The sequence below is a fragment of the Scyliorhinus torazame genome, chromosome 18 (assembly GCF_047496885.1).
Source record: "Scyliorhinus torazame isolate Kashiwa2021f chromosome 18, sScyTor2.1, whole genome shotgun sequence".
NCBI lineage: Eukaryota > Metazoa > Chordata > Chondrichthyes > Carcharhiniformes > Scyliorhinidae > Scyliorhinus > Scyliorhinus torazame.
Window position 1 is genome coordinate 152,551,632 of NC_092724.1, and position 18,520 is coordinate 152,570,151.

At 41.3% G+C, this 18,520-nt stretch overlaps 1 protein-coding gene across 3 annotated transcripts in view; it reads left to right on the top strand.

The window, feature by feature from the left end:
* The window catches only part of LOC140395626 (BAR/IMD domain-containing adapter protein 2-like), a 91,644-nt gene that overhangs the window by 10,839 nt on the left and 62,285 nt on the right, over positions 1–18,520 (top strand). For 2 of the 3 annotated variants that reach the window (XM_072483622.1, XM_072483621.1), the window contains exons 3-4: positions 37–81; positions 4,156–4,242. In XM_072483622.1, the coding sequence (XP_072339723.1) occupies positions 37–81; positions 4,156–4,242 (132 nt within the window). The remainder of the gene's footprint in view (positions 1–36; positions 82–4,155; positions 4,243–18,520) is intronic. The other variant, XM_072483624.1, reaches the window with a different exon arrangement.

Genomic DNA, 18,520 nt, shown 5'->3' on the forward strand with positions numbered 1-18,520 from the left:
TGTTTTTTCTCAAACCTTGTTGGAACATTACCTCAGGTCACATGGGTGCAGAGAAAATTTGGATCAAGAAAGCCAGAACAGGTGAGAAATTCATAACGTATGTGCAGTGAACCAAATTATATTCGTGCATGTACGGAAACAACATTTTGTTATTGCTCCACCACCTAATTCCATTGTTGTTAAATTTTTGGGGGGCAAAAGCCACAACACCATAATGGAGAGTGAATGTCGACATGCTGAGCTGTGATTTTGTTTTTTGCCCTTAATTGGCAAAATTCTTTGTCTTTGAGGCTGACTTGACAACATTTAAAGGCTCCTTTAACAGTAGGTTAGTCAGCTAGCATTATCTTTGAGCCCTGAATATTTGTTAATCTGATTCTCATCATTGTAATTAATACTTTTGTTGCTAGTTTGTTGTGTAAAATGTATAGTGTGACCAGGTAAATAGGTGCTGTGGAGATCAATGCAAATTAGGTTTCTTTGTAGCACAAAAGTATGTAGTTTATGGGCTCGTTGAATGCAGATTCTTAATATTGTCTGGGTAGTGCAGTAGTAAGACTGATCGCTGAGTCTGGTTCAAATCCCAAGTTGCCTAATTCTAAGGTCCTTCGGCCTTATTCATCTGTTGTCAACAAGTTTTCTTTGAAATTAAGAAATATCTTGCACTAATAAAGCTTTTAATCATCCTATGATGCAAAAGTAGACAAGAATTCTTTCTCTCTGGAAGATCTTCCAATCAGCATAGTGAAAGCCCGTGGTCTTGGCCAAACTACTTTCCAGGTTGAAGGAGACTCCGTGGAAATGAGCAACAAGGAAGGGGAGGTCACATTGAAATTAAATTTGTGACCTTCCCTTTTTAGTTAACCAACATACTGTATGTAAAATGTTCATATTGCATGATAATGAGTGGTCTGAAATAATATAAATATAATTGAACTGTACTGAATTTTCAAAGGTGCAGAAATTATTCTTCTGATCTCCTGATTTTACACATCCATTCCGAGAAATTGTTTCCACAGTAACAAAAAATATATGTCTGGCTTAATTTATTACCATTAGGTGCCTTGAGACTGACATGCAAAATTATTTAAGCGTTGCGATCCCATGAGATGAATGTTCTAAGCTCGTTGGAAATGAGAATGAGTAACGTCCTGTCCCTCTCTCACACAGCTATAATGGAGCATATAAAATCTCTGCATGACACAAATATTTGGAAATCTGTTGTAAATTTGATGTTTCTCTTGTTTTTTTATAATTGGTTCCAATTTGCTTGAAATCATTTTATTCAAAAATACCCCACCTTTAATGAAAGTGGCATCATTGCTAGAAGACTGGGATATGTATTGTGACAGAGAACTGAAAATACAGGCTATAAAGGTTGCAGAAGTGATACCATTGCTTCAGTATATTTGGCCCTGATGTTTTCGTATCAGTTGAGAATATCCTTGAACATCAAAAAGTGAAAACTCCTTTTAAGATTGATTTTTTTCTCTTACATTTGTACAAAAACCCTATAAATAAACTTTGACCGTGGACATATGGCAGGTGTTGGCAATTTGCCGAAACTCTGTAGCAAAGTAAATTGATGATTGAGTAAGGTAAAGCTAATATTTCAGACCTGTGATTCCGTGGAGTGAGAGGTCATATGGAGCTGAAACATTAACCTTTCTCACTCCGCAGATGCTGCCTAACCTTCCAGCATTTTCTGTTTGGTTTTCCAGCATCTGTGTTTATTTTGCTTGTAATGACTGAATACTTTTGGGGGTGTCTCTGATTTTGTTGTTGAAGCATACCTCTTCAGGTAAGATCCAAGTTTATTATGGTTGTGCTTCTGCTAGTTCACAGTGATTGTACTGTACCTGGATTTGTCAGCATACACTGAATAAAATCCCTTGACAAAATTTAAAAATCCATATATTGTCTCTTCTGATGACCTATATAACCTGTGTTTTAATCCTAATCATTCAACCTTCCTTACAAAATATCTTATGTTTTATTTATAAATCGTGCTTTAACTCCTTGTCTAACTTGGAAATTTGCTGAACTAGGAATACTGCAATTGATTTCCTTACAAGGTTTGATCACTGGAGTATTTTTTGATGATTTTAAGGCTATGTTAACATTTGAAAGTTTTTAACTACTTTTAAAGTTAGTTTGTTGCTGTTTGTTCAACATGGTGTAGAATTGAACCCTTGCGAAAGATAAATAAGGGAGAAAATTATTAGTTTATGATTATGGCCAGGTACTTCAAAGTGTTTAAATTAGTCCATTAAAATAGGTGCATCTGGCTAATATCTCGATATATGATGTTAAATGCAACTAAATGTTAATAGATATTCATAAATATAGCTATAAGCATGTAAATTAAACAGAATGTAACAAGTCACCGATACTAGAAAATTAAAACACCATTTTGCCTTGATAAGCATAAACAACATGGTTTTGTGGGGGGTGCAGAATGAGGTATTCTGGGGTATATTTCCGAGCTTAGTACTAATTTTTATTGAATAAGCCACTGAAATAGAAAAAAAAATTACCGGATTGTAAAAGATGATCCTGGAATAAGGCTTAAGCGACTCAAAAGTGGTTGCAAACTAATGGGTGCAATTTAACAGCCTTGTCACGCCTGACTTGGTGACACAACAAGGCCGGTAAATCTTGCAGTAGGCCTTTCGCGAGATGTCACGATCTGGATTTGGCCTCCCTGGGCGAGATCCAGATTAGCATATATAAATGAGCCATTAGGCTCATTTAAATATTTCTGATCCAGATTCTCCTAGCAACTGGAACCTAACAGCCTCGCCAGAGCACCGTTTAGCACTGGTTTCCACAAACGTGGACTGGATGTAACGACGCCTCTGGGATCTCCCGGGCCATTAGACCCCCCCACCCAAGGTGGTTGGGCACTGGGCAGGGTGATGCCCCGGCACTCCCACCCAGGCACCTTGGCACTGCCACCTGGCACCCTGGGAGTTTCAAGGACCCCGGAAGAGGCAAGTTGGGTGCAGTGGGGGCGGCCAGAGGTTGCGCTGGGGGAGGTGTGTGTGCAGAAGATCGCGACGGCATTTAAAAATAGCGAGTCGTTTTACTGCACTGGAGAGCTGAGCTGGTAAGTGCAGCCTCGACGGGGAGTTCCTGCCGAGGCCAAAAAAGATGGTAAAGTGCCATTAAGTAGCGGGGTCTTTGGCAACAAGAAATACCCGCTAAACGCACCCAAAATGGATCTCTATTTTTGTCCTGTTAAATTACGCCCAATGTTTGCAATGCATCTGCTGTGAGTGAAATGAGATCTTTGGAAAGCACAGTTCTTCAGAATCTAATGCAACATTATATTTATTTGGGTTAGATAATTGGATTTGATTTTAATATTGTTCAAAGAAATTGTCACTTCCTGAAATTGGCTGTATTCATCTTACTGAGATGAAAGGGAATCTGAAATTGAAGGTGATAAATGACAAACTTGTTAGGGTTGGATACTTGTACTCTTTCTTTTCTAAAATGTTCAGTAAATATTATTCCGGAATAATTACAATAAATAGTCCATCTTAATTAATGTAAAATGATTTAATTGAAGCCCATTGAGTGCTCCTAATTTTATAGTTATATCTCCTGTACAGTCATACACGTACATAATATATATGATAAATCGGATGCAAAGCTTACATATAGATGTTTGTAACCGAAGTATAAGTTTTGTAACTTATTTATGTGTTAGATGAGGATGAGTATGCCAATGTATAACTTGCTATGTTTTGATTTAATTTGAACCACTATCCTCTGATCAATGTATATCCCATCTATAATTCATAAAACCTCCATCTATAATTCATAAAACCTCTATCAAAATTGTTCAAAAATATGGTTTGTACCACTGACTGCTTTACTCTTGCTTTCATTTCCCAGTTTACTGAAGTGTTAAATACACTTTCCTCTTATTTTAAAGCCAAAATTAAATTTTGTAATCACGGATTGCTCTTTAAAATCTAGAAGTATCAAAATTTGAAACCATACTGGCAATTTTTTTTTTAAAAATGCAAAGTATATGCTAAATATGGTGTTCAATGGTTTGACCACAGAAACCAAATAACTCTACAGTAAATCTGCAAACTAGGCTCTGATTGACAGATACATTTTCATAAAATCTCAATGTTCCAGGTATGACCTATGCAGCAAAAGGCTATTTTGAGGCCCTAGTGAAAATGGGTGAACTTGCCAGCGATAGCCATGCTTCCAAGGAGATGGGTAAGTACTGATTTACAGCATGACTAGAATATGAATGAGTTGCAAGTCTGTCCTTGTTGTAAAGGTGAAGTTTTACTTGTGATCCCACATTAATTTGCTTCAAAGACAAATAAAACAATACAGCATGGCGTTTGTAATTTGGTGAAAAGTTGAATGCTGCTTAAATAGCTTATCAATGTTGGTAACATTTAATGGAACAAAGGCTGTAAAGTATCTGGAAATAATTCCGTGTTTTAAATTCTTATATTATTCATAAGTGATAATCTCTGAGCATGCCTGGCGAAAGGTAAGAAAGTAAATCACCCAGGTTGCTCTTGATTGATATCCAGTGAGCTAGCTGTGTGGGAAAGTGTTGTGTAAGGATAGGATTAAATTTAGTTTTGATGCTCATTTACCCACTGCATAGGTTTCTGCACGAACAGTGACATTCTGTGAGGTATTGGGGAGCTGTCTGCATCAGTGAACCATAAAAAACACCCTCCGATTAAGATGGGAGGACAAAGTGATCATCTGGTTTTATGCTCTTGGCTATTTGGGATTTTATTTTGTTAATGTAATGCTGGAGTCAACATTGTTAACTTGTGGTCTCAAATGGTTTCCATATTGTAACCGATGAGTTTCAGCACACAGTAATATTAATGCATCCCATTTCTCGGAGTGAAAGATTGTTAAAGGAGATCACATCTTTTTTTTTGGTAAATGCTTGCTTTGGTGAGGCGCCAGATATATTGCTGTGGTGTCTGGAAGTGTATGATTAATGTGCGCTTCTGTGTGTGTATATATGTGCATATACCATATATTTATATTACATTTTAATCTAGAGACCTAATAGCCCCAAACCCAGATAATTGTGGTTTACTGCCATATGAATCCCTTCCAGCCTTTGTACCTTCCTTCCAAGTGTGCAATCTGAAGATATTTGAGGTATAAGTCAATGGAAACAAGTTATACGTCTCTGTAATTATCTCTTTTGTAGTTTAGTTACTTTCAACATTAAATCAGTTAAGCTCCATTTTAACAGTTTGACATTAGAGCTCATTAATTAAATTACAGCTTTGAAGTCTTCACTATTAATCTTTGTCAAAGAATTACTTTTGCTTAGTTTTGGTCGCCTTGCCTAAGGAAGGATACATTTGCTATAGAAGGAGTGCAACAAAGATTCACTAGACTCATTCCTGGGATGGCAAGAATGTCATATGAGGATAGATTGGGGAGACTGGGCCTGTATTCTCTAGAGTTTAGAAGGATGGGAGGTGATTTTATTGAGAGAAACACAATTCCTACATGGCTCAACAGGGTAGATGCAGGGGAAGGATATTTCCCTGGCTGGGGGTTTAGGACCAGGGGACGTAAGTCTTGGAATAAGAATTGGGCTATGAGGAGGAATTTCTTTACTCTAGGGTGTTGAATCTTTGGAATTCTCTACCCAAGAAGGCTGTGGAGGTTCAGTCATTGAATGTGTTCAAGATAGAAATCGACAAGTTCGATTCCCGCTTGGGTCACTGTCTGTGCGGAGTCTGCACGTTCTCCCCGTGTCTGCGTGGGTTTCCTTTGGGTGCTCCGGTTTCCTCCCACAGTCCAAAGATGTGCAGGTTAGGTGGATTGGCCTTGCTATAAATTGCCCTTAGTGTTCAAAAAGGTTGGGTGAGGTTACTGGGGGATAGGGTGCTCTTTCCAAGGGCTGGTGCAGACTCGATGGGCCAAATGGCCTCCTTCTGCACTATAAATTCTATGATAGCTTTCAGGATAGTGAGGGAAAAATGGTGTTGAAGTAGATGATCAGCCATGATGTAGTTGAATGGTGGAGCAGGCTCAAGGGACTGAATGGCCTACTCCTCCTATTTCCTATGTTCTTATAAGCTGCTTTGATAAATATCTGTTATCAGGCTAACTGGACCTGAGCAAGTGCTCATTATTTTGTTCAAACTTTATGCTAATAGTTCCTCTGTATTTCACCGGAAAGCAAAATAGGTTGTGAAGTAATGGTTTAAATAATTTATGCAACCAAACTGCTTATTCTTCAAGCATGGTGAACTGTTGTAACTTGCAGAGCAGTTTACGCCCAACAATAGCAGCTGTGATATGAATCTTTAAATACAATTTTGTGTCATACATCAGCAAGATACGGAAGGTTGGAATTGCAGTTAACACATGAATATAATAAAAAAAACTGGCAACAGCAACCAGTTTTATCATGTTTCCTGTAACCTCTTTTTCAAGTCCCATTTTCACTTTGCAGCACATGTATACATGTTTCTTCTCTCAAAGTGATTTGCGGTGATTCATCCGCCAGTCCCCATTAAACATAAACTTATGAGGAACTATCACTGGAGTTTAAAGCAAAATGGGAATTCAGATTCATTTGAAGAAATGTGAATTAAATTTGCCATTCTTTATTCCTCCTTGGGATGTGGGTGTTGCTGGCAGCACTGCTGTCTATTGCCCACCCTTAGTAACCCTAAGAAGGTGGTGGACCTCCTTTAGCAATTTGATTGAAGTGAATGGATTGTGGGGCCACTTTGCTGGGAGGTTAATGAGGCAGGCACATTGCTGTTGGACTGGAGTCAAATATATAAGGCTGGGTAAGAACAGAAACTTTCCTTTCCTAGATGATATTCGTGAACCAGCTGATTTTTTAACATAATCCAGTAACTTCAGGATCTCTTTTGTTCACTGATACCATTCTTTTATTATCTCAAATTGCCAGGTGGAATTTGAGCTTGCATGCCATCCTCTAGATTACTCGTGACATAATCAACCATCTATTATACCCATGTATTTGACATTCGATCAACATATTCCCAATAGGGTAAATTGGGACGCTGCAGTGGATGACTATTTTTGTTCTAAAAGACGGAATAGATTAGAATCTTATTGACATAGAACATCAGTGCAGAAGGAGGCCATGCGGCCCATCGAGTCTCCACCGACCCACTTAAGCCCTCACTTCCACCCCATCCCGTAACCCAATAACCCCTCCTACCCTTTTTGGGTACTAAGGGCAGTTTATCATGGTCAATCCACCTAACCTGCATGTCTTTGGACTGTGGGAGGAAACCGGAACACCTGTAGGAAACCCACGCAGACACGGGGAGAACGTGCAGACTCCGCACAGACAGTGACCCGACGGGGAATTGAACCTGGGACCCTGGCGCTGTGAAGCCACCGTGCTATCCACTTGTGCTACCGTGCTGCAGAATGTGGAATCTTGTGCAATGTAGGATCCTATATTGAACTTCTTGGCTGGGAAGATGGACAGCTCTCCTTCTTTAATATAAATTGAGTACCCAATTCTTTTTCTCCAATTAAGGGGCAGCTTAGCGTGGCCAATTCACCTACCCTGCACATCTTTTTGGGTTGTGGGGTGAGACCCACGCAGACACTGGGAGAATGTGCAAACTCCACATGGACAGTGACCTGAGTCCTCAGCGTTGTGAGGCAGCAGTGTTAACAACTGCGCCACTGTGCCACCAAGGAATTAAGTAGTTTTGATTAAATATAATACTCATTATGATTGCTGTGTGTCTCCAGTAATGAAGGACCTAACTTGGTCACAAACTGCAGTTTGTGTCATAACGGTCACAATTCTGGGATGCACATAAACTTTTAAATATAATTTGTAGGATTTAAGTGAAATGACCAAAGTGGTGAAGTTTACGGTGATAAATATATCAGAGTAGATGATGTTGTGTCTACATTCTGGGAAGCAGATTATTTCCATGCTGCTGCATGAAATTAATTAATGTGCCTTGTGACTGGAGTCATGGGATGGTATTGGGAAACCAGAGCACGCTAAGCAAATCCAGACAGAACTTTATTAAGCAAATAACTGGAAAATAGGCAGATCATTTTTGAAGTTTGAATTGCACTGCCCATAAATGCTTACTTTCATTAAAATGTTTTATACATAAAAATGTCAAGTTGTAATATTTCAGAGGCAACTAATTTTTGCAAAGTGGTCAATTCTGCATTGGTGGTGCCTTTCTGAATTTCGCCAATAAATTGTATTGTTTGAGGGCAAATAGTTTTCTAGCTCATTTATCCTGTACAGTCCAGTATAAACTTGTTTGAAAGTCTTTTCTCAATTTCTGGTTTTGGACCATTGTTGCATGAGCGTCATCACTTTTCCACTTTGAACATGTCCTTCCTATATGAGGTAAAATAGGCTGATTTGACCTTTTTTATATAATTCCATGTTCTGAAACACTTGAGAGGTCAAAGTCACAAACCAGACCTCGCAAATGCCATTTATTTTTCCTTGTCCTATTCCTCTTTGGTTCAGGGACTTCTTTCTCCTTTCCTAGCCTTTCACAACCTTGGCAGAGTGGCAGAAGTCTGCTAAGTTAACTTCAATTAGATTGCGAGTCTGCCTTGTGGCTCGGTTTTTGTTCTGATTATGGGGATGGGTGGGCGGATAATTCTGGCAGTTGGCATACTGGTTTGCTGTCAGTATCCCATCCCAGGTCCTTTTCCTGGAGGCATATCGGACATGCAAGCAGCAGATAACTGGTTAAGGTAAATAAGAAACCAATTAAGGCCGCTTGTCAGAAGCTGAGTGGAACAGGTAAGCTGCTTGGAGGTGGCCTCCAGCGACAGATAAGGGAGTGTCAGCACTTCTGGCAGGTTTTGAGGCCCTCACTACCTCTACCACAGTGGTGGCCTGGAGGCTGTGGCCATTTTTTAATTCAAATGTGTTAAAAGTTGGGGGTGCCACAGGATGGAGGACTTGCCTGCAGTGTGAAGCTGCAGTTCCTTTTGTGTTGGAGGGTCTCTTAATGACAGGTTCACAGCTTCAAGAGCCCGCAAACCATCCTCCATTCAATTGCCAGCATGTTCTCTGACCACAAATTGGTGAATTTAGGGAAAATCACTGTAGAGTGCTAGCTCCCAACACAGTTGAAGGTTGATCCCAACGTTGAGGTTGCAAATTCTACATTGGTCTTTATAGCTCCGTGTTATCCATGCCATTTGAAAAGAGAAAGGCCTTTTAAAATATTTTCTATTAAAACACCTTAAATTGGCCCTCTTCAAACACTTGTCAGCTTTATAAGTATACTAATTTCAGGCTTGATTTTTATTAGTTGTCATGCTCCCCCGAGAGATTTCCCTGGTATCTTCAGTACACAAATATGGCTTGTTTGTTTCCCCGGGGAAGATGGCAGCATTACCGAGCATGGGCAGCTGATTTTCCTGCCCAAACAGCTTGTTAACTGAGTGTTAGTGATGAATGAATGTGTTTTTGATGCCTGTGTTCTATGTTAAGATATCGCCTAATTTAGTAAGGGAGCAAGAGATGATGCTGTGGGATCATTCTTTGAGAGAGACTCGAGGCAAGCTTTTTCACTAGCTGTTTTGTTTTCTTGTTCCATGCATGCTGCGCCACTCCTTTGAGCATCGAATTTGTTTGGGCCACACTTTTTTTTTTAAGGGTTTACTGTAAATGCTGATTTTAAAATTTATATGTCCCACGTGTTTTTAAATAATTTTGTCTGTGGCTAGATTATAGATATTCTGTAAATCTCAATTTAATGGCCCTAATATTTACAGAGAGGGTGTGGTGGAAGTCAAAAGTGATGGAAGAACCCCGCAAGGCTGCGGATAGGGATGTTCTGCTGTGTTTAACGCAGGACCTCCATCTTCAGTTCTTTTTTTTTCTTCCATTTCCACCTGACAACTGGCCAAATTAGCAAGCTAGATAACTAGTGGTCCGCAATAGCAGTGGCTGGAGGCGGCAGCCAGGCACTATTGGGGACACTCCATAGCAATCAGGAAGGGGAAAGATCAGCAGTCAGAAGTTTGGGTAACTTAGTAATCGTGTTGAAAGAAAGAGAGGCCATAATTAGCAGAGGATAAGCTGAAGTCTTCCTTGAACCAGGAGGCATCCAAAGCCTACAAGATGTTCTGTAAAAAGTAATTAACCTTGTGGAGCTGGCAGATCTTACCCCGTTTCACTCCCAGGTTTCTGAATTCGCTGGGGAAACTACTAAGTTAGAGTTGGACTCCCATTGTAGATAGGAACCCAATTTAAATTTTGAAAAATAGCCTGAAACTCCATATGAGGGGTTAGGATTGCATCTTATGATTCTTATTTCCTCTATTTATTGTTGTTGTTAACTCTTCTCCTGCCAATAGAGTTTCGAAGGGGGGAGTGAGGGGTAGGCACTTTTTCCCCATTAGGCATTTTACATTTCACACTTGTGCACTATCAAAAAAAAGAACATTCTGATTTATCTGTTTCATTTAATTGTCTTAATGTACTTTTTTTTACAAATAACATTTCACATTTACTGGGGAAAATAACTCTAATTTTAGCCTGTAAAGTTCAGGGGCGAGATTCTCCGACCCCCCGCCGGGTCGGAGAATCGCCGGGGGCTGGCGTGAATCCCGCCCCCGCCGGTTGCCGAATTCTCCGGCACCGGATATTCGGCGGGGGTGGGAATCGCGCCGTGCCGGTTGGCAGCCCCCCCTCCGCGATTCTCCGGCCCGGATGGGCCGAAGTCCCGCTGCTAAAATGCCTGTCCCGCCGGTGTAGATTAAACCACCTACCGTACCGGCGGGACAAGGCGACGTGGGCGGGCTCGGGGGGGGGGGGGGGGGGGGGGGGGTCGCGGGGCGATCTGGCCCCGGGGGGTGCCCCCACGGTGGCCTGGCCCGCGATCGGGGCCCACCGATCCGCGGCGGGCCTGTGCCGTGGGGGCACTCTTTTCCTTCCGCCTTCGCCACGGTCTCCACCATGGCGATGGCGGAAGAGACTCCCTTCACTGCGCGTGCGCGGGAATGCCATCAGCGGCCGCTAACGCTCCCGCGCATGCGCCGCCCGGAGATGTCATTCCCGCGCCAGCTGGCGGGGCACCAAAGGCCATTTCCGCCAGCTGGCGGGGCGGAAATTTGTCCGGCGTGGGCCTAGCCCCTTAAGGTTGGGGCTCGGCCCCCCAAGATGCGGAGCATTCCGCACCTTTGGGGCGGCGCGATGCCCGACTGATTTGCGTCGTTTTGGGTGCCAGTCGGCGGACGTCGCGCCGATACCGGAGAATTTCGCCCCAGATTGTTGAAAATATTAACTTAGTTGCTGTTTGAATTGAGATGCTCCCAAAACTATGATTTCGTTTGTTTTGATTTAATTGATTGGTAACTTGTCCAACAGAGAGCAATTAGTATTTTGTAGCCCTTTACTACCCAGCCAGTGCAGATTAAAATCATTGAACAAGAATTGTGTGTATTAAAATATTTTCAGGGGCAGCACGGTGGTGTAGTGGTTAGCACTGCTGCCTCACAGCGCTGAGGACCCGGGTTCAATCGTAGCCCCGGGTCACTGTCCGCGTGGAGTTTGCACATTCGGCCCGTGTCTGCGTGGATCTCACCTCCACAACCCCAAGATGGGCATGGCAGGTGGATTGCCCATGCTAAATTGCCCCTTAATTAGAAAATTAAAAAAGAAACCTTGTTCATTTCATTCTCCTTTAGATCACTCTGCAAGTTGCAACTCTATAAACTCCCTGGAAAGCATTTCCTTCAGATAGTTTCCCTGGTGAAAACAATTAAGATGAATTATTGAGCAATAGATACCCCAGCAGACCAAACAACAGTCTTTTACTTAGGAAAAATTGCTTTGAAAGTCACCTAATTAATTTGACTTCTTTCACCCAAGGGTGGTTCTCTCTCTCATCTTTCTTTAGCGTAGTATTCGTATGCATTTTTTTCAGAACATTGCTTGATTAACATTACAGCCCTGTTGCTGCACTCCAAGTCTCTGTCTTGCGCAAGAGACTTTGTTATTTGCGATTTTATTTCATCACTGTTTCTTGGTGATTTTCATACTGTTATTTGTCCTCATCTTCATTGCTATGCATTAAATATTGTAGCATTTAGGTTGATAGTTATGTTGGGTCAACACTCTCTTGTCTGCTAATTTCCTTTTGCATTATTGAGCTTTTCACAATTATGGTGAATATTGCAGGTTTGAGTGCTCTGGTTAAATAAAGAACAGGCATTTAGACTACCGAATCCTGTTTTTATACCAATATTTTGTCTGAGGTGTCCTTGTTTGACTACGCAGCAAAGATGATTGTTGAGGGTTGACAGTACTTTGTATATTTGCTTTGTATTAAGCTTAATGGTGCTCGTATCATTTAAGATATTGGCAGCATTAAGACATGCACATTGTGTTTTGCTTTAAAGGGACATTGTTCTGTGGTAAACAGACTGCCCATTTGGCAGTACACAGCATGACAATAGGCTGTACTTTGGTTGGAAATGGGAGCCGTTCCCAAAGTTACTGTAGTAGGCAAAGAGTGCTTTGTTTAAACTCTTCAAACATTATTGGGAAAAGTGCAAATGATTCATCTGTTTGTTAGTTTTGAGCAGTTCAATTTTAATCACTTTCTGCCTTTTGCCATGCCCCACCTTGAGATGACAGTTCCTCTTTTAAATAAAATACATGGTTTTCCATCCATCTTTTAGAGGAGATGTTAAACTATGGCCCTGTCTATAAGTTAGTAAAACGATTCCTTGGCACTTTTGAGTTCGAAGTTCTCAACCAATGACCTAGCTAATATGCAACCCTCAGCCGGTATTACTAGAACAGATCATTTGATCATTATCACAATGCTGTCTGTGGGTGCTTTGCTGTGTGTAAATTGACTGCTGCATTTCCTACTTACAACGAAGCCTAAACATCAAAAACGTTTCATTGGCTGGAAAGCACATTGCCCTCGGAAACCTGATTATAACAAAATAAAAGAGTATGGGAGAGAGTGCTCATTCCAAGCTTTTATCATTTTTTTGATATGACTACCAGGCTTTAATCAATTTTGCCATACAGTCCTTCATAAAACAGGTAGTTTTGATTACCTCAGGAACTATTATAGTCGTTGTAAATAGACAATGGACACAATCTTCACAAAAGGGAACAAATTTCCCGAGCGAGCTCGTTTAGCCGCATGTTTCTCCGCACTACAATGCTTTTGATACGTTCACCCATCGAGTCTTCACTGTCCCGACTGAGCAATTGAGGCAAAACAATGAAATCTATGATTTGGTGATCCTTCATCATGCACCTTTACATCTACATCTTAATGCCAAAAATGAGGGCCTGCTGTAAACCACTAGCTTCTCCCTGCGTGTTGGGCCTGTGTTGTAAAGGATAAGGTTTCTGACATTGTATCTCAAGTTAATGTCCTCCACCCCACTCTGCTTCAATGGCTTCAACAGGCATTGTATTGTGGCAGGGATTGTTGACCGTGTCCCATTTTAGACCTTGAGGGCTTTGTTTACATCTTGATGCTAAAGCTGTGATGTGCTGCGCCAGCTGTTCTCTGCAAATTGGGCTTGTGTAATAATGGTTAACTTTTCTGACTCTGCATTGTAAACTGCTGTTCGGGGGCCACAAAACCTCCCGACATCTCTTTTCCCCCCCCCCCGCCCAAACGCACTATGGGATGGTCCCCTGGTCCAATCACGCATGTGCAAAAAATGCCAGCTTGCCACCTTGGCAGTGCCAATCTGGCATCCTGCCAGTGCCCACAATGCCAGGCTGGCACTACCAGAGTTCCCAAGTGGCACGAGCAGTGCCAGGGTACCACCCTGCCCAAATGGCATGCAGCTGAGGACCTCCGATCCCCACGGCGACCCCCCCCCCCCCCCCCCCCAAGTTCTGTTCTGTTTGTGGGGACCAGTACTAAACGGCGCTCGCCCAAGGTCCCCGAGACAAAGGATTGAATCCCAAAGCCTCTGGTGTCTTGGGAATCAGCATAATAGAGTAAGGTTTATTGTCCCGCTCTAATCTGCGGATTTGCCAAAAACTGATCTCGCTCCCCATTCGGTTTTGTACCCTACACTCTGGAATTCCCTTCCTGAACCTTTACTCAATGTATTATGGACCTTTTATATGCAGTGATACATTAAAATTGTTTGGAACTAAGATGCTTCTCTGGGTCTTGTTGAAAGTGCCATGTGTTGAGGGGGGCCATATTTTATGGTGAAAGTGGTGGAAGCTGCCAACAACACTGTAAACTGTGATTGGATGGTGAATAGCGAATACTTGGATTAGATTTATGAAGAGTCAAGGTCTGCTTTTTATGTTGTCGACACAATACAATTATGCCAAAAGCAGCTGGTTCCTGAGAGGAAACCTTGGGGTAAACTTGAAACACAATAACATGAAACAAATTCTTGTGACATTTTAGCATGATTTACTTTTCTGAACAAGAACAAAGGGATTTCATGTTTTTTTTTGCTGCAGGATAAGGAGTTCAAACAAACCTAAGCCTGACTAATTTATTGAATTAGTTCATTTACTTTGATAAAAGTCACAGCATCAGGAACAATAATGCAAGTGTGCATGTAATGCTATTTGCCTGCAGTTAGCTAGACATTCTGCAGCATGATTTTCAATTCTGGTCATTCGGTCTCTTCCCAACCTCCACCAATTGCTGCGCCTACCAGCAGATTGAACATTTAGGGTGGAATTCTCCCATCTGGGACTAAGTCCCATCGTGGGGGCAGGAATGTGGGGGCCAGTGAGACACCACGGCATATCTACTGGCCCCCAACCTCATTAATTATGCAAATGGATGATTTATGCTGTATTCCTTAGTGGCCAAGCCTGTTGATGTTTTTTAAATAAATAAGAGTACCAATAATTTTTTTCCAGTTAAGGGTCAATTTAACGTGGCGAATCCGCACACACCTTTGGGTTGTGGGAATGAGACCCACGCAGACAAGGGCGAATGTGCAAACTCCACACAAAGTGGGCCGGGATCGTCCCCAGGTCCTCGGCGCCGTGAGGCAGCAATGCTAACCACTGTGTCACCGTGCCGCCCTTGTGTTGGTGTTGATGTATCTGAGTGCTTTATTGAAAGCGACCAACATCACTGACCCACTATTAGAAAAAAGGAAATGGACCTCCTGAGAAAAAAGATGGATTTCCAGGAATGCTCTGAAGCTGGAAGATGGACCTCATCGAAGACACTGAATCTGGAAGATCCCCTAGGCATTGTTCAGGTGAGTTCTGACATCTACATGCCACTTTATTCCAGATGTGTTTTACCGCTGTTGATGTGGAGAATCAGGCATAGGTGGAAGATTCTGGTCGGCCACAATCACCGAAATTATGCTGAAGCACAGCAACTAATTTGAAATCAACACCTTGTTGGTGAATTCTTTAAAATCAATGCTAGGAAGCAGATCTGCTCCATGGGGATCCCATCAGCTGAGATCAGTACATCACATCTGATTTCTTTTTCAAGCACCTCATGAATATCCATGGGAGCACTTCAGAAAACATACTTGGAATATGATGCACCAAGGATGAGTATTTAACGTGTGAAGTGCACTATGGAGAAGTAAGTGCAAGCTCAGAGCAAATGGAATATTTTCATCCATAAAGAAATTTGAAAAAACACATTTCGGGATATTTGCAATGCTGCTAATTTATGATGTGTTTTTTAAAAATTTGTTTTTAAAAGAATGTCTAGCTAACTGCAGGCAAATAGCATTACATGCACACTTGCATTATTGTTCCTGATGCTGTGACTTTTATCAAAGTAAATTAACTAATTCAATAAATTAGTCTACTAACTAATTCCAGGTGAAAAAAAAACATTTAACTTTAAATTCTTCCGTTGCAATTGGAGAAATGTTCAATATGTTGCTCTTATTAGCCTTAGTTTTATTAGCTCTAATTCTGTCACCTTTGCTCACGAGTCGCCAGGTATCTTTCTGATACCGCCACGTGGTTCAAGCTCAAGTAATGATTAATAATGCAGCACACCACTTAGTAAAAGTTAAATCAAATATCATTTGTTATATACAGCTATAAATAATTACAAAATAATCCTACTTCTAGACTATTACCTACCACTAAAGGCCAATACTTAACTTTGGTGATGGCCCACCAGGTCAGGGAAACGAATGGTCTATCGAATTGGGTCTGGCTTGCGGGATTCAAAAAGGCTGGTACGAGTCGATAGTCTGGAACACCTATCTGGTAGCGATCGCTGGAATAACACTTACTTGTTTCTTCGTCGAAGGTTGCGAGTAGGAGAAGAAGGGTCGATCTGAACTTGGCCTCTATTTTTATAGTCCCTAGGGGCTTCCCTTCCCGCCTCTCGGGGCGGACCTTGACCCTGGTTCCAAGTGATTGGACTTGGTCCCAATCACTGGGTTCAATATGCTCCAATAATGGGGCGATTACTTGATCGGGGGGTGGTCGTCCACCTTTCTTTGTCTCAGCCACTGCTGGCGCCGAAAAGTCTGGATCGGCTTTATGTTGCTAATGTGTAGCAATTGTTCCCGGGGATGGCTGCTTACTATGCAGATGGCTGGGTTGATGTGCTGTTAATGGTTGCAGGTATCGGTCTTGGCCGACTTCCCCAGAGCCGAATACACTGTCTTGCCTGCAGCTGTCCGTTTGAGTCCTGTTGGCTGATTTTCCCATCAGCCTCTTTCGTTCGCCATTTTAGATCGGGGTTTGACCATTTTACTCGGGAATCAGCCATTTTAGGTGGCTACAATACATTTAAGTTTTCTGAATGGGGAGAATAATAGTCTTCAGTTTGTGTAGTTCCATAGAGCTCATGTCCCTGGGCAGCCAATTTATTCAGGCCATTCTGTAAGTGAAGCCAATGTTGGACAAATTTTTGCTGTAAACCCATTTCTAATGTAAGCATCTTCTCAAAATTTCCTGTTTTGTCAGTTTTTGCCAAATTCATACTGAAGAATTGTTTGGGAAGCAAATTGTCAAAAGTCTCTATTACTGTAGTCAGTAAAATAATACTCGCTGGGTAACTTGCATATTAGTAATTTCATGGATGTTTGAATTATATTAGGCATTAAGTAATAAAGAATATCATGTGTTTTAAACAAAAACTAAGATTTCTGCATTTTTAATCATGTAGGATTTGCATATTTCTTCGAATCGTTACTATCAAATCATTGAATATTGATCTTGGGTCATAGTTGCATCAAAAAGTTGGATATGAAACATAAACTGGCCTCAACAATTTGCAATCTTTTGGTTAGATGGATTTATGCACTCCTGAAAAGTTTTTGCACAAGTACATTTTTCTGCTTTGTGACCATGAGGTTGTTTTTCTGTTGAAACTTCCAACTTGGTTCTTCACACATCTAGCTACCAATATGTGCCAAGCCCTGAGGCCCTTTTCTCGCTCTTTCTTCTGTCTTTAACAACCTATCCCTGATTGAGCATGCATGTTTTGCATTTCTTGTGCTCGAGGCCTGCACAATGCGAGCCTTCTCACGCCCATTAGGGATGGAAACGCTTGTAGAGCCCCTGAAAGTGATCATTTTGTAGCCATATAAGTGGGAAAGGTCCATTTCAGAATCACTCAACTATGTTGCCATGCTGAGAAAGAGTCTTCTGAAGTAAATATTGAATTACAGACTTAACAAGCATAATCAATAGGAAATTATTATCTTCCATTTCTTTGGTGGGAAACCCATTATCGATTTGTTGGACACTATTTTCATTTCACATGGTGTCCTCCTATACAACCATAAAATTGGTGCCAATTATCCCTTGTAGTTGATGCTTTATTTGGATTTATTTTCCTGATCAAAGTTTCTTTTAATTTATTATAGTGTGCCAATGGTGTTTCATAGCTGCACTGACAAAAACCCGATTGTTTACATCTCAGCAGTACACTGACAAAGTGGAACTTGAATAATTTACCCAAAGTGACTGAAATTTTAACCCCCCCCCCCCCCTCCCCATCCCATGCCTTTGTGTCTAAACTAATATTATAATCCATTGCCCTGTAAAATTGCACATTTTAAAATTGCCACCAAGTTAACCTGTTAATACAAAGTGATGGTAGGACTTTATACAAAGTTTGGACCCTGTATGTTTGTGCTCTTAGTTTACAGCAATTTAAAAAGTCATAAGTGATAATCGATCCCCATGAATCTTCTGGCAAAACCAGCTTTTCTAGTGCATTTCATGTTGGTTCATTTGCTGGCAAAAAGCCTGTTTTTCTGTTTTATATGCAGTCTTACTTGTAGGAAAGTTCATGACTGACCAAAACACTAATTTCCTAGCTGTGTGAAAAATCTAATGTGCTGCAAATACATTGAGGAGTTTGGAATGAAAAGTGATGATTGTATTAAGTATTGGGAATAAGATGTACAGCTAAAAAAATACATCCTAGCCCAAAGCTCTTGTCATTTGCAGAAACAGACAATTTGCCTTCATTCCAGCTGTATTAACTAGGCCTGTTAATGACATGAATGAAATCAGCCGTTATGGAGCAGGTCGCACTGC